General features: G+C 33.0%; 2 protein-coding genes and 1 long non-coding RNA gene across 4 annotated transcripts; 1 reads left to right on the top strand and 2 right to left on the bottom strand.

Moving 5' to 3' along the window:
* Nucleotides 1–1,355: 1,355 nt before the first annotated feature.
* LOC132641258 (F-box/FBD/LRR-repeat protein At1g13570-like) lies at nucleotides 1,356–4,610 on the bottom strand. The gene is made up of 4 exons (XM_060358179.1): nucleotides 4,294–4,610; nucleotides 2,374–3,234; nucleotides 2,122–2,286; nucleotides 1,356–2,015 (listed from the first exon to the last, which is right to left on the bottom strand). Exons 2-4 carry the CDS (start codon nucleotides 3,199–3,201, stop codon nucleotides 1,716–1,718), a joined length of 1,293 nt encoding a protein of 430 aa, XP_060214162.1. The 5' UTR covers nucleotides 3,202–3,234; nucleotides 4,294–4,610; the 3' UTR covers nucleotides 1,356–1,715.
* A 3,083-nt stretch (nucleotides 4,611–7,693) lies between these two features.
* Nucleotides 7,694–11,209, top strand: LOC132642656 (uncharacterized). Its single transcript, XR_009583286.1, has 3 exons — nucleotides 7,694–8,128; nucleotides 8,903–8,953; nucleotides 10,897–11,209. It is a non-coding gene; the product is annotated as an uncharacterized LOC132642656 (long non-coding RNA).
* A 2,685-nt stretch (nucleotides 11,210–13,894) lies between these two features.
* LOC132641257 (F-box/FBD/LRR-repeat protein At1g13570-like) lies at nucleotides 13,895–17,300 on the bottom strand. 2 transcript variants are annotated; one of them, XM_060358177.1, is made up of 4 exons: nucleotides 17,145–17,300; nucleotides 14,906–15,744; nucleotides 14,643–14,810; nucleotides 13,895–14,510 (listed from the first exon to the last, which is right to left on the bottom strand). In XM_060358177.1, the coding sequence occupies exons 2-4, from the start codon at nucleotides 15,716–15,718 to the stop codon at nucleotides 14,208–14,210; spliced, it is 1,284 nt and encodes a 427-aa protein (XP_060214160.1). In that variant the 5' UTR covers nucleotides 15,719–15,744; nucleotides 17,145–17,300; the 3' UTR covers nucleotides 13,895–14,207. The 2 variants fall into 2 exon arrangements, with proteins under 2 accessions (XP_060214160.1, XP_060214161.1); XM_060358178.1 differs by having other exon boundaries at nucleotides 14,906–15,753; nucleotides 17,145–17,299.
* Between the last annotated feature and the right edge of the window lie 5,051 nt (nucleotides 17,301–22,351).

The following is a 22,351-nucleotide window of genomic DNA, read 5'->3' as shown; positions in this document are numbered from 1 at the left end:
TTTTTAGGTTAATTTTACAATATTGAGAACCTTTTTGACCATTTTTCGTATATGCATGTTGAGAACCCAATATTTTAACCAATAATAAAGACCGAGAAAAGAGACATCTGCAGAGCAATATTATTTGTTTATTTAATTTTTAACTACTAAAAAGTACGCTTTTTGAATGATTCAAGAGTATATATATTAAAATCAAATGGTAATCTTTTTTAGCCATGACTGCAAACTTTAACGTAAATATAAAGTCAGACTTCTCTGTAACAATTATTCTTTATCACAATATTTTATTATAATGGTTAAGTTTCCATGAGATTGATTTTTCATGTTATATTATATTATATGTTTCGTATAATACCATTTTGTTGTAGCGGCAAAAAATATTCCGACAAACGACATTGTTAGAGGATGACTGAACATTCAATTCTCACTCAGAGTTTCTTGTAAAACCATAAAAATGGAAGATAAAAATTTGACTTATATATTACTTTCTCTGTCCAATTTACATGCACTTTTCTTTTTAGTATCTACAGAAAAAGAATGATATATTTTTATATTTAAAAATAATTTACCTTGATTATTTTTTATATTTAAAAATAATTTAACTTGATATATTTTTATATTTAAAAACAATTTAACTCTTAACTTTCTAATTTTCCCTTAATTGGATGATTCATAGCCACACTAATATCTATGGCTTATTTAAATTACAAATTTTTAAAAGAAAAAATTACAGCCAAATACCATTCGACCATCTATGTTATAAAATATGTACTCAATGTATAGGTAGTGTATAGTTTTTTACTAAATATACATATACCATATAGTCCTATACACACAATATATATACCTATACAAATCTGTACGTAACATATAGTCCTATACACACAATATATATACCTATACAAATCTGTACGTAACATATACAGCGGAATTAAAATGCATCACTTAAATTTGGAGTATACATACAAGTGGTAGTATGAGGAAATTAAAGCAATAGTAACCAAAAGAAATGGTTTAAAAAGAAAATGTCATAAAATTTTGTCATTTAAGGAAGGCAGAGAGGAGGCCCTAGTATAATGCTGATTTTATAATTTTGCAATTTCTCTAAATGACTGCTTCACATGCTGTGGTTATTTCAAAGCATCAGATCAAAATGAAAGAGGCCAACTGGGGTAAGCACTGTTTGTGTGGCCAACAAACTATTAGTTTGGCATAAGAAAATAAAGAATAAATCTATAAGAAATATATGAGATTTGTAGCGATATACTATACTAAACACCATACTGAATAATTAATAAAAGTTGCATAGCAGTGCTAGCTGGTAACTTTTTCGAGAAGAAGCAAAGGAAAAATGCTTGGCTCTAACGTTGCTGGCATAAAATTGTTGAGAAAATGCTTCGCGACTGTTACAGTGATCTCTTATCAAGCAGAGAATTAATCCACAACTTACTTTGAAACAAACACTGAGTGTCCGTTCAAGCTATGTTTCATTTCATAGATGAATCAACAAGAAGAATCAATTTTAAACCCTGAGCAGTGTCACAGTGACAAACAAACCAAGTCAAAACATCCAAGTCTTCTCTGAATCCGTCAACCGCCAAGGAGGTTAGAACACAACATTTTACTGCTGCCACGATATTCATTTTAATCTATTCATCTTTAACTGACAGAGCATTTTTGGCCAAGATCATGGTCTGCTAAAAGATAAATGGAGATCAAACAGTATCGTAATCTAAGTTATACACAACTTCTGCTTCAGTTGATGCTCGGCGAAATTTTATTAGTTCTACAAGTAGTTTGAGTCTTGTTTGTGGAGAGTTATCTCCTAGGCCGGGCTCGATTTGCATTCTCACCAGCACAGGGGACTTGACTAATAGAAGCTTGATAAGCTGTATCTCAAGCTTTGTGCCTGTAATGCCTTCTAGTTTAACTGTTCTGAGGTGATTAAATGTCACATCCTTGAAGCCTTCAAGAGAATCTAGTGCAGGAATTTCACCGTCGTCGTCATTGAACACCTAAAGATGTTAACGAATACCCATTTCCCTAAAGTTTCTGAGGATATAAGGAGCATGAAAGTATGAAAAACATCACATAAGAAAGAGAGAGAAAAGCCAAACAAACCTTAATTTCCATATCATGTAAATATGGGGAGCTTCTTATCAAGCAAAAAGCACCTGAAACCTCATCTAATTCTCTCAGACTAATATCAGATAAGCGAAGACGTCTAAGACAGTTAAAAGCACAAGGAAGCTTTGTTAGTACTTCACCAGCTCCTGCAGCCAAGGACTAGGAAGAAAAATGCCAAAAATCAGGAAGAGCCCAACAGATGTTACAGGAAAATACATTACAATGAAGTCGTGAAGCAACATTTACCTGGACAACACCGTGATTCACATGGAGATACTCAAGAGCATGACAAGAGTCGAACCACTTGGCAATATCAGATTCCCCTGCATTCTCAGAAGGTGTTGTATCCCAAAGTAAAAGTTCTTCAAGAAGAGGGACATTTTTAAAAGAAATAGATTTTATACTGCCTGTGAATTTAAAGCAACTTAGATTGGCAGCATTAACTTGAATGTGATCTTGAATATATAATCCCCGTAGCACCAAACGCTCAAGTAACGGGCTACGATTGACTAAACTTTCAAGCAATTTGGAAGTAATTGTGACTTCATACAATTCTAGGCTAACTAACCTATCGAATCCGTTGAAGTCAGGTGGAGGATGTAATAAACAATTTTCGAGAGCCAGATGCCTCATCCGCAAACAAGTGAAAAATGAAGATGGCAATTTGTAGCTGTATGGGTTTTCGTTTGGAAGATAAAGAACAAGATCCTGAATGTCATTCTTAGAAAGAAAATACATCAAGTTGTCAAATTTAGGGCAGTTTCCCAGGTTAGGGATGGAGAGGGTAAATTTCATAATCGGTCCGGAATGAAGGGTCAAAATGTGATAGATAATGTTTGTAAATTTAATTGTGGGGGATATGAAGTCCTTTGTTGTCTCCCAAAGTGTTTGATCAAGCGTCAATTCTGGAAGTCTGCTCCAGACATACCTCCATTTCTTAGATAAGATGCTGGTCCTCACAGCATCTCGCAAAGGCAAACACATTAGAATGACATCGATTACATTATCAGGAAGGTTGCTAATTGTAACTGGAGGTACACTTTGACATCCAAGCCTTTTGCCCTCAGGAAGCATCTTACACGATAATCAGTAAATGCCGGTCAAGATCTGCAAAAAGTGAACAAGAAAAGGAAGGAATCTCTAAACTGTCCGGACAGATAACACATACGACAGAGAACTGCTATTTGCGCCAGTAAATCAACATGCCCCAACTGAAAGAAGCATAAGACGTCTATTCACATCAGTAAATCAACATGCCCCAACGTTAAGAAGAAAAGGAAATGTGCATTGGAACTACTCGGTTATATACTCTTAATATCCATGAATTGTATTCTTTAAGCGGGAACCCTTACATCAATACTTTTTGAATCCTCAGGATTATTACAATTTATTATTCAAGAGGGAAAAATGAAAGAAGACTCACATTGCCTTTGCTGCTATAAGCTTATCAACTGACGGATAGCTACAAAGAAGGAGAAAAACTGTCCTATATTTGGTTGCTTTCACTCAATTGCTATTAAAAAAAAAAGAAAAAAGAATTGCTTTGCCTAATTAAGCATAATAGCTGTATTCTCATAATATCATAAGTCAGAGGCTCATAGGTTGCTTGCTTGGTAAGTAAAAATACTGAAACAATCCTGTCATACCTAATATTACTAAGTTCATTTCGACATTATAATAGTTGCAGCAAACATCAAATGCACAACTGCTAAAGTTGGAGGGGTGATATTTTTATGATCCTCACACACACACACACCAACTTAATTTATTTGCTAACCACCCACCCTAACTAACAAAAGAGTCCATTCAACACCTAAACATAGCATTCATCTTTCACAAAACACCAGAGTTACCAAAGCTACGACCTTCCACCCCCAAAAAATGCGCTTTCTATCACATGCCCGTCAAACTTTATAAGAAATAGACCATGTCCAATATTACATTCTAAGTTACTTGTTGCTTTGTTGGACATAAATATGATAGAATGTAATATTAGTAGAGGATCCAAAGGAGGTAAGATGGCGATTAGTAAAAATTAGAACTAGCAAAACAGTTTGATTAAGTTCACCCCAAGTAATAGAGGAGTGAAAATGACTTATGCCATAAACTAAATGACGTGTTGTAGTTTTACCGCTAGAAGAGCTCATATAAATAGGAAATACTTACATCAAGCCCTAATTTCAAACCAATCCAACACTTTGTAGCATCCTTTTCTTTCCAAAATAACAGAAAGCACATGAGTTTCTGTTAAAGGAGAAATAGAGGACCAATTGTGAAGTACTCACTCCTCTACGGTACTTCTCTGATCGATTGTCTTCTCAATCAAGAAACTTACGAGTTTGGGAAAAGGTAAAATGGGTTAATTGCACTTGCCTCTTTTTCTTAGTTTTGTAAAACTATAGTTAGGCCCTTATGGAATATCCTTGGAAACTATTTAAATTGCTTCCTTCCACCTATTGTATCCCAATTGCCTTAATGTTGATTTTGAGGTTAAAAATGCCCCTTCTTCTATCTATTTGACCCTAATTATCCTTTGCCATTAAACATGATTATCCTTTTAAAAGAATTATGAGATGACATAAATAAGGCGATGTGACACTTCTCTATGACCTACAATGCTATTTATCTTTTTTCTCAGATTTTTGGATTTTTTTCTCATTTCTACCATTTATTGAACCAAAATTATCCTTTACGGTTAAAATCATCATCCTCTTAATAGAATTATGAGATGACAAAATCAAATAGGTAATACTGGCTTATTGGTCCACGAGGATATTAAAATCAATCCTTATCGGGTCATTTGCACTTTTGTCCCTATTTTATGATGGTCTTTAATTTTTGTCTCTTATAACAAAAAACTTTTCACGCAGGTATAAGTGTATATTTTCACATCATAATATTCACAAGTTATGTCCCGCACCCTTAAAGGCATAAGTTTAATTTTAAAGGGTAAAAATTAAAGACTAGCCCATTTGAAGGGCAAAAATTAAAGACCATCCCATTTGAAGGCAACTTGTAATATTAAATGATCCATAACTAACCTGACCTATCAAAATTTATTTGTTTGAAATGAATTGTTAGGGCTGAATTTCTAAGTATTTAACGTTGATAAAGGATGAAGAAGATGAGTTGAACCTAGATCTTCAATAGATTGGAGCTTGTTTGCATTGATTTTGAACTAAAAATCGCAGCTTTAAGTGAAGAAGCTATTGTTGTCTTTTTAATCTATTCAGTTGCAAAATGTGAAACATCAAAGTATTTGGTACGGGCAAATGGTTTTTAGTTGTTTTTGGTTAACCCGGATGGATTCGGTTATTTATGATTGCGGCCACATGAACCAATAAATTTGTGCCACTTATTTAATTAATATATCCCCACATGTGCCATCTCATAATTCTGTTAAAATGGGGACACTTTTAAGTCAGAAATTAACATTAAAGCAATTGGGATCTAATAGGCGAAAGGAAGGACATTTTTAATGTAAAGATTAACGTCAAGGACAATAGATGAAATGAGGGAAAATTTAAGCCATTTTTAATGCGTTGTGGATATTTTTTTACCATTTTTCGTATATGCATGTTGATAACCCAATATTTTAACCAATAATAAAGAGGGAGAGTTTCTGATCAATTGTCTTCTCAATGGAGGAGTTTGGAAGAAACTTAGGAGTTTGGAAAAATCCAAAAGGCAACAGCATATGGTAAAAGGGGTTAATTGCATTTACTTTTTTTTTTTTTTTTTTAGTTTGTAAAACTATAGCTAGGCCCTTACGGAATGTCCCTAACATATTAGAAACTACTAAGAAATTTATCTGCGCTTCGCGCGGAACGGTCTTGAAAGACCTAGGCTTATAAACGGAATGATCTTTTTAATATCTAATAGTAGTTAAAATTTACTTTTAATATACAAATTCATATAAATCACACTTTTAATTTTAATGTGTTTTATTATTAACATTTCATTTTACACTTTTATCTATTTTTTTCATCACCTAAGCGTTTTCATTTTTAAATACACTTGTGTTTTTATTTAATCCATATAGGTATAACTCTTTTTTTTTTTAACATAAAAATAATTTTAACAAATTGGTGTCTCTTAATGTGCATGTGTACAACAAAAATTTAAAATATGATTTCATTGTACGTCTAATTTATGTATATAAGTATTCAACTTTCTCATCTAATTTATATATATAAGTATTCAACTTTCTTTCTTTCAATAGAGAGTTGAACAAGGTCATATTTTTTATTATAAAAAAAATCGATATCTATTAAACAATTGAGCGTGCTAAGCACATGAGGCGGCAAAGATCTTAACCTACTTGATCAATTCAAATATATTCTTTTGTTTTCTTACTTTGTTAATCAATGGTGTAAAATAAAATAATCACTCTCAATTAAAATAGATGAATAAGAATAAATGAAGTGAGAGAATTTAGGAAGAGTCAAAAAGAAATTACACTTTCGAAAGGTTGAAATGAAACTGGGAAAGAAAACGTAACAGAAAGAAATTAAGAGGATTGTTAATGAATGTAAATGATATTGGAAGTGGGATTCAAGAATTTTGAATGTACAGATTAATTACCTTAGCATTTCTATCATTAGAAATTTAAAAGATGAGTTAAGGAATTAAATTTGAAAAGAAAAAAGATAAGCATATGAATACATTTCTAGAGTAATAATTTTTCAATTGTAGTTCATTCCATAATATCACGAGATTGTCTTCCGTATTTTAGGTGCAAAAAGGAAAAAAAAAAAAACTCTTTTTTTTAATAGCACAAAACATGCCCATCTACTTTCATTTTCTGTTATTTCATCTCGAAATTTATGTCAATCTTGTAGTAATTTGTTCTCATTATAATATGACTGAAATGTGAGCTCCAAATATATTTACACAAGTATGTATGGGAAAAGAAAGCTTGTAACAGTTCTTTCCAATTTAATTTTTCTTTTACTATTGATCTTGTCGTCCGTTTCTACTATTAAGCATTGCTTTGCAATCATTTATCAACTCCTCCAAATTAAAATTGCACTCCTTAAATTATGTCCTGTAAACCTCAGTCACACCTTCACCAATAAAACTATCTAGTATCCTGCAAATTTTAGAGTGACATTCTCATGAAAAAGTCTTCAAACAAATGTTGATATGTGGTATTAAAGAAAAAAATCTTCAAAGCATATATCCAACATGATCAAGAATGCATGAAGAATAGACCCTCAAGATCATTCAAAAAGAAAAGACCAACATTTCAAATGATGTTCAACAATATTTCCCGAACTATCCACCAAAAGTACATAAACTTAATACATGAAACGAATTAATTAGGAAAAAGACCAGAAAGCTAATAGACGAAAAATACATATTACTATAACATTTTTATCCATTTTGCTAATCCCATTTTTACTTCATCAACATCACCTTGTGTTATATCCCGTATTTTTTGCATATTCGGAAAATTCAAAATAAATTTGATTTGTAAGAAATAAGGCCATATTTGATTTTTATTCAATATATATATGTGTTGTTCATGAAAAATATTGATGCGGAAATATCGAGGAAGGCTAAGGGAAAAATTGAAATTTCGGAAATTAGTTCCGTGAATTACAAAATAGGACTCATAATTAAATTGGGCCAAAAAAAAATATAAAAAGAGGCCCAAGATGTGGGTGTTGGCCGGATATGGAGGAAAAAAATGGGCCAAGCCCATGTGTCATTAAATTTAAGATGAATAAATATCAAGGGCCTTATTGTTTTTCATTCATCTTTTAGAAACTTCAAGAAAAAAAAAAAAAAAAAAGAGTGAGAGAGGAGAGCAAGAAAGGGCCATACGGCCAAGTGAAAAAAAAAGAAAGGAAAAAGAAGAAAATTCTTGGAGCTTAATTCTTTGGTTCAAAAGTCCATTTCTTTTTTAAATACTACTAAGCTCAAGACCCTCTCCATCATGATATAAATTTTGAGGCAAGAAAGTGCTTCTTGTGGCAAGTGGAAAAATTAGAAAAAGGTAAGAATTTTACTCTTTTATATTGGAAGAATTATATGTATATGTTGTAGTATATGGAAAGAAAGGTAAAGTATAAAAATTGTGTGTTATAGATATGTATATGGGTGTGGCCGAAAATGGGGTTATTGGAGAGGAAAAACTAAAAATTTTATTTATTATGTTAATTGTGTTGTAGTGGTCTTGTGGAGTAAGTGGGAGAATGCTAGCCAAAATTGTATGAAAATTGGGTGTAAAACGATTGTAGGAAAATTAGTGAAGTTATGGGAAATTTGCATAATTATGAAAATGAATTGTTAAGGTGCAAATTATGAATATTGTTGATGAAATGAGGAGATGGAAATGTGTTACGAATATTTATGTCGAAGATTAGAGGTTTCGGACGAATGATGGTTTCGGTGGAATTTTTATATATTTTTGTATATTTTGTAAATATTTTGTAGAATGATATGAAATGCTTCCGAATGGAAGTGGAATGATCTTGGTTAGTAAATGAATATGAAAACATTGATATTGGTTTGGAAATACGAAATTGGGTTGGAAGTTGTCGCACTATATAAGAAAGAAGGCTATTTATGTTAGAATACGTTTTACTTCGATTGTTGATGTTGTTGGTGTTGTTGTGGGTGCTGTGCTGACATTTTGGCCGAGTTAGATTCTCGGGGATGTTGTATGTATAGGGGAGATGCTGCCCAAATTTCTGTAAACAAGTACGGATTTAAGATTGAAGTTCCTAAAGGCTCATAACTAATGTTTGGTAAATGTGACCATTTGTAGAATTTGGAGGAAACGGGATTTGGATTTAGAGTAGCGTAAGGAGCGGAAAAGGTATGTAAAGCTTTACCCTTCCTTCTTTGGCATGTCTTAGACATAATAGGTTTGGATACGAGCTTCGGGGGCAACTCTATTCCTAGAAATCCGAGTTTGAATTTGGCCCTTTTTCATTTAATGGAATTGAATTAGAAATTCTATGTTTTGTTGGAAATTAACGTAACCATCTATAGCTTCCATGAATGGGACCGAATGACACTAAGACTTTTATAAGTGACTCCATAAAGCCTAAGATACGTAATTTGTGTCTGCCACCTTGGTTGATCCGAGGTGGGTCCACTATTTCCGAATCCGCGTCTATTGTATGATTGACTTGTTTTCGAGCAACAATTGAAGGAAACCTTTAACTACTCCCTCAACTATCAAACGATGAGTGTTGTAACTACTCCAATGAGTCTTATAATGTATTTGGATATGTAAAACGATTCTAAAGGCTTAATTTTGATATCATCCATCGTTCCGAGTTTGTTATAATTCGTATATTTTCTGATATAAGTATCCAGATATGAACATTTTGATTTAAGTATTCTGATATGAGCATTTGGGTATAAGTATTTTGATATGAATATTTTAATATAAGTATTCTGATATAAGCGCTCTGATGTGAATATTCTGCTGTGGGTATGTAATTTGATATAAGAAATCTGTTATGAGTAATCTGATATAAGTATTTTGATAGAAGTATTCTACTATAAGTATTATGATATAAGTACTTTGATATAAATATTCCGACATAAGTATTTTGATACAAGTATTCTGACACAAGTATTTTGATACGAGTATTCTGACATAAATATTCTGATATAAGTATTCTGACATAAGCATTCTGACATAAGTAATCTGATATAGGTATCCCGATATAAGCATGCAGTTATAAGTAATCTGCTACGAATATCCTGATAGTACGTTCGATTCTTTCATCGAGTCTTGATTTATGTGCACTTAGTTTCTTACTATTCCGCTCGTGCATACGTTATGATTTCCTTCGCCGAGTCCCGGGCCGGCATGTATCGTGCGTGTGGTTCGCTGAGTCCCTTGTTTGGGGGTCGGGTTCCATATATATATAATTCCGGAGTATGGTGTATCCGGTGCCGGGGTACTGTGGTATATGTCCGTCCTCGGTTACCGTGTATGTGTATATGGAGTATGCTATGTCCGGTTCCGGGGTACTGTGGTATATGTCTGTCCCCGGTTACCGTGTATATGGAGTATGATGTGTTCGGTTCCGGAGTACTGTGGTATATGTCCGTCTCCGGTTACCGTGTACAGTTCTGGGGTACTGTGGTATATGTCCGTCCCCAGTTACCATGTATGTGGATTATAATGTGATCGGTCCCCGGGTTCTCGTGGTATATGTCCGGTTCCCGGGGTACCGTGTATGTGTTACGATGTGTGACGGAGATGTTCGGAGATATGAAATCTTCTGGAGTATGATATGTTGTGGCGCCAAAGGCAGGATTGGCGACCACGTTCCTATGCCCTATACATGACTCTGATATGCCTAATTTATGAACTTAAAGGAAGCATTCTGATATTTTGGTAAGCTATTCACTTTCTGTATTTCATCTGACATATGATGTTAGCATTATACTATATGTATGGATCGGGCTGTACGTCCCTCGGCATTATCACATTACAAATAAATCTGTTGTATGATCCTGCTCACCGCGTCCCTCACGGAAGGGCCGGGATCTGTTATTTGTGATCTGTTATCTGCTTCTGCATATGACCCTGCATGCACGATTAGTGATAGAAGAGTAAGTATTTTTTTTTATGTTTGAACGAGGTAAGTATTCCCAATATTCCCGATTCTGAATATAGTTCTGTCTGCTATACTTCTGTACTTCCGGTTCCGATTATGAGTTTATTTGTTATATTCCCTGCTTTACATACTCCGTACTGACCCCCTTTCTTCGGGGGATGCGTTTCATGCCGCGCAGGTATAGACGCTTATTGTGGTGATCTGCCAGCTTAGGGTACGCAGTCTGCTGTTTGGAGTGCTCCTTTGATCCGGAGCCCATCTTTTGGTACAGATCTTTCTGTCGTACATATTTTTGTGCTTATGACTATTTTGGGTACGGCGGGGCCCTGTCCCGTCATATGATTCTGTTGTCTGTATTAGAGGCCTGTAGACATGTATGTGGGTCATGGGTCGTGCGTGGTTAGTAATGTTTATTTGGGTTGTGTTCGGTTTTCTCCTACACTATGTTAACGTAACCGATTTATGTATTATAATATAAGTAACGACTTAAATGATATGTGTATGATTTTGTAAGCACGAGATTCATAATGTGTAAGCGCAAGTGTGATTTGGTTAGTAAGTATGTACGAGTATCCATATCGGGCACTAGTCGCGGCCTACGGGGTTGGGTCGTGACACCTTGATTAATATAACATTGAGAAGAAAAAAAAAAGGAAAGAAGGAAACAAAAAAGGTAAAAGAAAGAGCAAATGAAATATAAAGACAAGAAACTTACCAAAGTCATATGGTTTAGTTCTATTCATGGGACAAAGGCACAAAGTTTTGCCTTCTTTCTTTTCCTCCCTGAAACATGAACACAACCAAAAAATTAAATCAACGAACAAAATGAGGCAAAAAAAGTCCATAACGTTGCAACTGATGGGAAGAAGTTGTGAGCAGCCTACAACCTTATTATATATGATAGTATGGATTTATATGCATTAATTCTCACATTTAATTACAGCATAAAAATAACGTTTACTTTTATAACTCAAATTCTGTGCAAAGAAAGAAAAAAACGATTCATATAGAGACCTGTCATCTTTCATTCAATTAATATCTTACCCTTTAATTGAGTAATAAATTGGAATTATTCTAGTGGTCTTTCCACATTCCACCTTGACTTTATAAAAAGAACACAAATTTGCAAAAATAATGAGAGTAAATTATAAGGAATGGGAAGGTTGGGTAGTAATATCAGATTTTTTTATTACAATATAATGAATGTAAACGTTTCTCTTATAAATGTTATAGAGAGTGTTAAATGTAGTAACATAATTAAGATATAATTAATGGAGTTAATTAAATGAATATCTTTTTAGGTTTTTTTAACATGACACATAAGTGCAAAAAAATGAGAAAATGCCAAAAAAAAAAAAAAAAGATAAATAAGAATGATGGTCATAGAGAAGTGTCACATCACCTTGTCTATGCCTAGTTTTTATTATATATAGATTTAAATTGCTTTCTTCCACCTATTGGTCCCAATTGCCTTTACTGTTGATCTTGAGGTTAAAATACCCCTTCTTCCATCTATTTGACCCAAATTATCCTTTGCCGTTAAGCATGATCATCCTCTTAATAGAATGATGAGATGACATAATTAAATAGGTAATACTGACTTAATGGTCCATGCAGATATTAAAATCAATCCATAACAGTTCATTTGCACTTTTGTCCCCATTGTATGTTGGTCTTTAATTTTTGGCCCTTAAAACAAACAACTTTTTCACAGGACATAAATTTATAATTTCACATCATAATATTTATAAGTTATGCCCTACACCCTTAAAGAACTTATGCATGCTAGGCATAAATTCGATTTTGAAGGCTAAAAATTAAAGACCAGCCTTTTGAAGGCTAAAAATTAAAGACCATCCCATTTGAAGGGCAACTTGTAAAATTAAATGATCCATCACTAACTTGACCTATCAAAATTTATTTGTTTGAAATGAATTGTTGGGGCTGGATTTCTAAGTATTTACCGTGGTTAAAGGATGAAGAAGATGAGTTGCTCCTAGATCTTCAATAGATTGGAGCTTATTAGCATTGATTTTGAACCAAAACTCGCAGCTTTAAGTGAAGAAGCTATTGTTGTCTTTTTAATTTGTTCAATCACAAAACATGAAACGTCGAAGGATTTGCTATTGGCAAGTGATTTTTAGTTGTTCTGGGTTAATTGTGAGGACCCACACCCCTTGCGATGTGATGACCCCTGGGCCCTTGCGCCCCATGAACATACATGCATACATGACATGACATACTCAGGTATTGTATGGGCAGGTGCCAACAGACAATTCGATATACGCTGCAGCGGCTGGTATCGAACCCGTGACCTCCCCCCTTTTGTTCTCCCAAAGGAGACGACTCTCACCAATTAGCTCAACTGGTGAGAGTCGTCTCCTTTGGGAGAACAAAAGGGGGGAGGTCACGGGTTCGATACCAGCCGCTGCAGCGTATATCGAATTGTCTGTTGGCACCTGCCCATACAATACCTGAGTATGTCATGTCATGTCATGTATGCATGTATGTTCATGGGGCGCAAGGGCCCAGGGGTCATCACATCGCAAGGGGTGTGGGTCCTCACATTAATCCTGATGGATCAGGTTATTTATGATTGGGGCCATATGAAACAATAAATCTGCGCCACTTATTTAATTAATAAATCCCCACATGTGTCATCTCATAATTCCGTTAAAAGGAGGAGCACTTTAAAGTCGGAAATTAATGTTAAAGCAATTGAGGTCTAATAGGTGAAAGGAAGGATATTTTTAATCTTTTGATCAAAATGAAAGATGTCAACTGGGGTAAGCACTGTCTGTGTGGCCAACAAAATATTATTTTGGCATAAGAAAATAAAGAATAAATCTATAAGAAATATATGAGATTTGTAGAGATATACTACTAAACACCATACTTTATAATTAATAAAAGCTGCATAAAATTTTGAAATTTTGTGTAGTTAGCTGGAAAAGATTGATATCAGATATTTAATTAGTTAGTCTACAGAAATTAATTTTTTCATGCATATATAGTGAATATTTAATAAATTTTTTAATTTTTTTCATAATCGCTCAAAGCTCGAACAAGTTCACTAGTAATTAGAAAAGTTGCATAAACAACAGCTAGTGGACAATTACTAAAATTGTGGAGAAAATGCTTCAAGCTTGTCAAAGGGAATTTGATCGGGCAGAGAATTTAACACACAACATAACTTTGAAATAAATAACCGAAGTCTCATTTCACAGATATTTCCAGAACAGATATGAAATGTAAAAAATATTTCTCGTTTAATGTTATTAAACAGGTTAGTCAAAAACATCTATGCAGATTCACTTATGTTCCTAAAGAACCAAACTGATAGTCTTCACAGTGGCAGAGGCAAAACACAGCCTTACTGCTGCATCAACATTCGTTTTTATTTACACCTTCAACTTCCCAAACATTTTAGCCAAAGATCATTGTAGGATTAAAGACTCGTGAAGATCAAGCAGGAATGTGATATGGATACTAATCTACATTATACACAACTTCTGCTTTAGATGACGCCCGCTGAAATTTTGTTATCTCCGCGAGTATTTTGAATGATTTTTTATCTTCCATTCCACAGGGCTTGATTACCATTCTAATCAGTGCCGGAGACTTGGCCAATAAAACCTTGATAAGCTGCATTTCAGCCCTTCCTCCTGCTACATCGTAAATCGTAACTGTCCTCAAGTGATTAAATGTCATATCTGAGAAGCTTGCAGGAATCTCATCAATAGCATCCCGAGGCACAGGTTCACAAAAGTCCTCATCGCTACTAGCGCAGGCCTAAGAAAGATCAAGAAAAACCCATGAGGCTGAATTTAAAACTGAAGCAAATGAACATGCAGAATAAGAAAGTCCATTACACACGAAAAACACATATAAAAGAAAAAGAGAGAAAAAACCATCATTAACAACCTCAATTTCAATTTCTTCTAAATTTGGGGAGCTTCTTATCAAGCAAAGAGCAAATGAAAACTCAAAGAATTCTTGCAGAAAAATCCGAGATAGGTAAAGGCGTTTTAGGCAGTTAAGAGCATACGGAAGCCTTGTTGGTATTACTTCAATCGGTCCAGGATTCGCGTCCTAGGAAGAAGATGTCAAAAATCAGGATGACTCAAAGCCCAAAACATAGTACATCTATGAAAATGCTTTACAATTAAGTCATGAAGCAACATTACCTGGTTACTGAATTCCCAGCGGAGATTCTCAACAGCAGGAATAGACTCAAAAATCTTGGCAAGATCATGTTCTGTCTCTAAAGAAAATTCTGTAGGCTCATATGAAACATTGGAAAGAAGAGGGACATGCTTTAGATGTATCAAATGTATTTTGCCAGATAAGACAAATGACCTCAGCTTGGGAGCACTAATTTCTATGGGGTTTGAATCATGTGAGTCTTTCAGCACCAAATGCTCAAGCAACAGGCAATGGGAGATTAAACTTCCAAGCAACTCAGAAGAAATTGTGACATTACTTAATTCTAGGCTAATTAACCTCTCAAATCCCTTAAAGACTGGTGGAGGATGAAATAAAGTGTTATTGAGAGTCAAATGCCTCAAATGCAAACATGTGAAAAATGAAGAAGGCAATTTGTATCGGTTACCCCCGGTTGGGAGTTCAAGAACAAGATGCTGAGTGTCATTCCTAGAGAGGAAATAAAAAAAGTTGTCAATATTAGGACAGCCATCCAAATGAGGAATGGAGAGGGTAAACTTTGTAATTGGTCCTGCATGAAGGGTCAAAATGTGGTAGATAATCTTTGTAAAGTTACTTGTAAGGTCTGTTAGATCCCTTTTAGTTTTCCAAAGTGCTTCATCAAGCCTCAATTGTGGAAGTCTGCACCAGTTATGTCTCCATTTCTTCGATAAGATGCTTGTCCTTACAGCATCTCGTAAAGGCAATCTCATTAGGATGTCATCCATTACACTCTCGAGAATGTTGCTAAGTACATCGGGGGGAGATAACTGTTGCCTTTTGCCATTTGGAGGCATGTTATTAAATGATTGCCAACAATAATCTGCAAAAACTAAACAAGAATACAATAGAATCTCCAAATTGTCTGGTCAGAGTACACACTACACAGACATCACAAAACTGCTTTTTCACATTGTTAAATTAACATGCCACAACTCTAAGAATAAAAGAAAAGGTGCGTTATATTTAAATCACTCATTAATATCCTCTTAATATGAATGACTTGCATATTTACAGCAAGAATCCCATCAATACTTCACACATCAAAAATATTATTAAGATCTATTATTCAAAAGGGAAAACGACGTTACCTGCTCAAAAATAAAGGGAAAACGAATGAACATAATCAAGGATCACATTATATAATCTTTTGCTGCTAATAAGTAATAAGAATATTAACTGAAATCAATAGCTACGAGGTGAAAAAAGTTCTCCAATTTGGCAAGATTTGGCATCAAACTATAGTTGTTTTACTAACTTCTGTTTTAGTTTATTAATTTTGTCACTAATAGCTTTACTATTAGAATTCTTAGTAGCTCTATCTCAAGCAATGCAAATCATCTTGAGGTGTCTTTAGTACATGTAAAAACTCTAAACTGAATAATCCCATCATTATTGAGTTCATTTTACCATAATTATAGAATCTATAGCCGCGGAAACATCAGCCGCAGAACAACTTAAGTTGAAGAGGTGATCGACTCCTATGATCCAATTGTAACTCTAGTCTTTTTGCTGGCAAATGGCTATACAGAAAAATAATCTTCTATTTATAGCATTATACATCACTGGGTAACACTTGAGACTTCCTAGTATCCCGCAGTAATCGCCTCCTCCCTACACTCCCACACCCCAACCCCATCCCCCATCCCCCATCCCCCATAGCATTTACATATATACAAATGTTTTTGGGACATTATTTTCAAAAACATTTGTATATAATCTAGGTAAATGCTATGGCGGATGGGGTAAGGCTGCGTACAATAGACCCTTGTGGTCCGACCCTTCCCCAGTCCCCGCACGTAGCAGGAACTTAGTGCACCGGGCTGCCTTTTTTCTTTTAAATTTTCTAATTACCAAACACAAGAAAATAAGTAAGAAAACTGCATATTTCCTAGGAAAACATTTCCCTTCAATCCAAAGCACCCAAAAATGTTGTTTTAGTTATCACAACTTAAAAGCTGTTACCAAACAGTGGAGCACATTGGATTAATTTGAGTAAACGGTGTTAACCTATTGTGTCAGAATTCCTCTTACATGTACCAAATTGATTTTTAGTTTGCCCCATCAAGTTTTAAGCAAACCTCAATTCAATTTCATCTGATTTAACTGTATCCAGAAAATAAAAATGCAATCTTGATTTAAAAATTCTAGAGAACCATAAAAGCACATGAGTTGTGTTAACAATGAAGAAAACAGCAAGTAAAAGAAAAGAAGAAAATGAACCTGATGGCTAATTAGTTCTGCTTTCTCAATGGGGTGTTTGGAAGAAACTAAAGAGGAAAGCTTTCATGCTGAAAATCCAAAGGGCAACAGCATATTCTAAGATGGATAAATTGCAATTGCCTCTTTTTAAGTTTGGTAAACTATAGTTAGGCCCTTATGGAATCTATTTTAATGTTCATTATTACTACTATTAAGAAGCACCGGTTGATGCTCCTTTTTCGTCGTCCGTTGTGGACCTCCCATAAAAAAAGAAAAAAAATTAGGCCCCATATTAAATAGACTCATAAAAAAAATCGTAAAAAAAAAATTATGGGTCCCATATATATTAAATAACAACTAATATTAAAAAACATTGTGAGTCCCATATTAAACATCATCCAGTATTTAAAAAAAAAAAAGTGGAACCCACCACATTCAAACTCACGGGAAAAAAAAAGTGGATCCCATATTAACAAAATCAAGCAATATTGAAAAAAAAAGTGAATTCCGTATTTAAAAAACAAATAATGTTAAAAAAAATGTGGGCCCCATATTAAACACCATGCGTATTCGTAGCAAACACTAATATAATAAAGTTTTAAATACGGAGCACAAACTACAATGTTATATTAATCGTGTTTTGAATATAGTATCCCATATTGAGAAAATCAAGCAATATATAAAAAAAAATGAATCCCATATTAAAAAAATAAACAATGTCAAAAAAAAAGTGCAGACTTTGTATTCTTAGCAAACACTAATATAATAAAATTTTAGATACGGAGCACAAATTACAATGTTATATCAATCATGTTTTGAACATAGTATATATAAAAAAAAATTGTGGGCCCCATATTAAACATCATCCAGTATTAAAAAAAAAAGTGGAACCCACCACATCCAAACTCACGGGAAAAAAAGTGAACCCCATATTAACAAAATCAAGCAATATTAAAAAAAAAAGTGAATCCCATATTAAAAAAACAAACAATGTTAAAAAAAAAAATTGGGCCCTATATTAAACACCGTGCGTATTTGTAGCAAACACTAATATAATAAAGTTTTAAATACGGAGCACAAACTACAACCTTATATTAATCGTGTTTTGAACATAGTATCTCATATTGACAAAATAAAGCAATATATATAAAAAAAAAATGAATCTCATATTAAAAAAATAAACAATGTCAAAAAAAAAAGTGCAGACTTTGTATTATTAGCAAACACTAATATAATAAAGTTTTAGATACGGAGCACAAATTACAATGTTATATCAATCATGTTTTGAACATAGTATATATAAAAAAAAAAATGGGCCCCATATTAAACAGGCCCATAAAAAAAATTGTAAAAAAAAAAATTGTGGGCCCCATATTAAACACCATCCAGTATTAAAAAAAAAGTGGAACCCACCACATCCAAACTCGCGGGAAAAAACAAGTGAACCCCATATTAACAAAATCAAGCAATATTAAAAAAAAAAGTGAATCCTATATTAAAAAAACAAACAATGTTAAAAAAAAAAATTGGGCCCTATATTAAACACCGTTCGTATTTGTAGCAAACACTAATATAATAAAGTTTTAAATACGGAGCACAAACTACAACGTTATATTAATCGTGTTTTGAACATAGTATCCCATATTGACAAAATAAAGCAATATATATAAAAAAAATGAATCCCATATTAAAAAAATAAACAATGTCAAAAAAAAAAAGTGTAGACTTTGTATTCTTAGCAAACACTAATATAATAAAGTTTTAGATACGGAGCACAAATTACAATGTTATATCAATCGTGTTTTGAACATAGTATATATATATATATATATATATATATATATATATTATATGCATAAAAATAGTACAAACTAATAATGTCCTACCAAACAACACCAAGCAATATAAAAAATAAAAAATAAAAAAAGAAGTAACTATATAAAGCATGGGTTTAGACCCATGCTTCATCGTCCGTTGTCCCTTAAAAAAAAGGGTGGGCCCCATACTAAATAACACCAAGCAATGAAAAAAAAGGAAGAAAAAAAAGTGGAACTCGCCACATCCAAACTCACGGGAAAAAAAAAAGTGGACCCCATATTAACAGAATCAATCAATATTAAAAAAAAAAGTGAATCCCATATTAATAAAATAAACAATGTTAATAAACAAATGCTTAGAAAATCAAACAATTAATTCAATAATGATAGACTCATTGACACATGCGTATCAACCCATTAGTGGGAGCAAATGAAATTATTGTACAGTAACATACTTAAAATACTTATATATTAAAATAAAATAGAATTTAATTACTTTTTCATTTTTTCCTTACTCTAATAAATGTGAAAATAATTGTGGGCCCCATATTAAATACCATGCGTATTCGTAGCAAACACTAATATAATAAAGTTTTAAATACGGAGCACAAACTACAATGTTATATTAATCGTGTTTTGAACATAGTATCCCATATTGACAAAATCAAGCAATATATTAAAAAAAAAAAAGTGAATCTCATATTAAAAAAATAAACAATGTCAAAAAAAAAAGTGCAGACTTTGTATTCTTAGCAAACACTAATATAATAAAGTTTTAGATACGGAGCACAAATTACAATGTTATATCAACCGTGTTTTGAAACTTTATAAAGCATGGGTCATCGTCCGTTGTCCCTTAAAAAAAAGGGGGTGGGCCCCATACTAAATAACACCAAGCAATAAAAAAAAGGAAGAAAAAAAAAATGGAACTCACCACATCCAAACTCACGGGAAAAAAAAGGTGGACCTCATATTAACAGAATCAAGCAATATTAAAACTTTATTATATTCTATCTTATTTTAATATATAGAATTTAATTAATTTTTTATTTTTATTCTTACTCTAATAAATGTGAAAAGAGATTAATGTCGTAAAAAAAAATATATCAAATGGAGATCAAATAATGAATAAGGTAAATTAGTCAAATTATAATTCTAATCGACGTTTTCTTAAAAAACCATCCAAAAGACAACATGACAAGTAAAATGAAACCGAGAATATTTACCAAAAATTAAAAAATAGTATTTCTTCGTTTAAATAGAAAATCAATTTTTACTTTGTTTCGTTTTAAACATGTAAAATTAATTTAATAATTAGAATTAGAATTATCTAAATCAAAATTTGATAAAAAATAATAAGTATTTTACACCTTTAAATTAATCGAATTAAAATTGAAAGTATCAACTGATGCTTAAATATTGCTATTGTTTTATCTCAAAGAGAGGAAAATAGTTTCTTTTTAAACAAGTCTTCTCTTTTAAAAAGTATTAATAAATTTTCGTAGCAAACACGAATAAAATAAAGTTCTAGATACAGAGCACAAACTACAACTACATATACATAGATACACTATAATCCGAAGTGTTGGGCCCGTGCGCAGCACGGGCATAGGCCATCTAGTATTACTATATATAAGGGAGAATACCAATTTTTTTTGTAGTTCTCACATGAATCTTACAAATTTTGGTAAATTTTGAGAACCTTAAGGGATTTTTTTATGCTACTAAAGATGATAAATGTCATGGAAAAGATTAGTGGTCCCCACAAAACATGCTTATACATATTTGAGTCTTTTATGAGAAATATATTAAATTTGTTTAAAATTATACATTTCCTTAAGAATTTATTATAAATAGTTAAAGAATATAATTATCATGTCAATCAAATTCTATGAGAAAATAGCCAAATGAGCTCCCAACGTTTGACCGAAATTCCAACTACACACCTTACCTTTGCGGGGGTCCGATTACCCCCTGAGCATTTTAAAAGTGCAATATACTCACCCTTAAAAGCCACACCCACATATGTGATGGCTGGTGAAGTGCACGCGCCCTGACACGTGTTAATTTCAATTAAAACATTTATTTTTCTTATTCTTTCCCTTTTTTTTTTATTTACTCTATTTTTTAAAATTCTGTTTCTTTCCTTTCTCTTCCACCTTATTCCGCTGAAGCACCACCCACCGACACCACCGTTTCAGCCCCAACCCACCAAGAAATACCCCAAAAAATTCATCCCTCTAATCATCCATTTCAATCCAACCCTTTTTTCTATTCATTTTTTTTTTTCACTGAACTCTTGTTTTCGAACTTTCTTCTTCTGATTGTTCTTCTACGTCTTGTTGAGTTTCTGGAGATTGGGTGGATGAAGAACAGTGAGAGAAATAAAGGTAGGGTCTTTGGGGTTTGATTAGGAGCAATGGGGAGAAAGGAGTATGCAAAGAATGGGGGAAGGGGATAATAAAATGGGACTTGTAGGTTGATGGTGGAGGGGAAATAAAGTGGGTGATTGGGTGGTGGAGGAGGAAAATAGAGATGGTGAACTCCGTAGGCAAAGTAACACCATTGATGGAACCAATTCAAGGAGATTTTTACAAGATAAAGTTTTCACTTGGAATTTTTTTGGGTTTTGATTTTTGAATATTTTGATCTTTTCTGAACACTACAATTCTGAATTTTCTTGTTTCGATTTTATTTGTTATTATGAGAAAAATGGAGTTCGCCGGAAAATTTTTCCGGCAACCTAAATCTGATGACGTGTTGAAGAGAAGAAGAAAGAAGAGAGAGAAAATGAAAAAAAAGAAGAAGAAAGAATTAAAGAAATCAGAAAATTAATATTAAACAAAAATATTTTTAAAAATAAATTTTTAATAAAATATTTTTGTCTCGCACTCTCTTTGGCACCTCAGCATTTAGGGAGCAATATATTCCACTTTCAAATGCTCAGGGGGTAATAGGACCCCCGCAATGGTAAGGTGTGTACTTGGGATTTCGATCAAACGGTGGGGGCTCATTTGGCTATTTCCTCCAAATTCCATAATATAGGCTTAATTATTGAATTAAAATATTATTTTGATAATATTATTTATTATTTGTTGATGTTAATTTCCAATTATCATTTGCTATTTAAAAATTTCTTCATCCGATTATAGATAAAGTTTTTTATTTTCTCATGTAATTTTGTGTCGTACAGATTTCACTTAAGGTAAGATTAGGTTTAAAATCAAAAGAATAAATACAAATAGACTATCATTGTTAAATATACTTATAAATGAATCGAAATTGTAAATTATAGTCTGAAGCATGTTAGTTAATTATGCAAATTTTATGTGCGCACGCTTTCAACATAAAACTTATCTAATAAATTACTATATTAAAAGAGGAACTATAAAATATTATAGTTATAAAAAC

This window comes from Lycium barbarum, chromosome 5, assembly GCF_019175385.1.
Source record: "Lycium barbarum isolate Lr01 chromosome 5, ASM1917538v2, whole genome shotgun sequence".
In the NCBI taxonomy this organism is placed as follows: Eukaryota; Viridiplantae; Streptophyta; class Magnoliopsida; order Solanales; family Solanaceae; genus Lycium; species Lycium barbarum.
This window is presented reverse-complemented; position numbering and strand designations above follow the sequence as displayed.

Coding starts and splice junctions, on each gene's coding strand:
- LOC132641258 (XM_060358179.1), bottom strand. CDS start 3,201: ATGCTTCCTGAGGGCAAAAGGCTTGGATGTCAAAGTGTACCTCCAGTT. Junction 2,287..2,373: donor TGAATCACGGTGTTGTCCAG/GTAAATGTTGCT, acceptor TTTTCTTCCTAG/TCCTTGGCTGCAGGAGCTGG. Junction 2,016..2,121: donor TACATGATATGGAAATTAAG/GTTTGTTTGGCT, acceptor TAACATCTTTAG/GTGTTCAATGACGACGACGG.
- LOC132641257 (XM_060358177.1), bottom strand. CDS start 15,718: ATGCCTCCAAATGGCAAAAGGCAACAGTTATCTCCCCCCGATGTACTT. Junction 14,811..14,905: donor GCTGGGAATTCAGTAACCAG/GTAATGTTGCTT, acceptor TCTTCTTCCTAG/GACGCGAATCCTGGACCGAT. Junction 14,511..14,642: donor TAGAAGAAATTGAAATTGAG/GTTGTTAATGAT, acceptor GATCTTTCTTAG/GCCTGCGCTAGTAGCGATGA.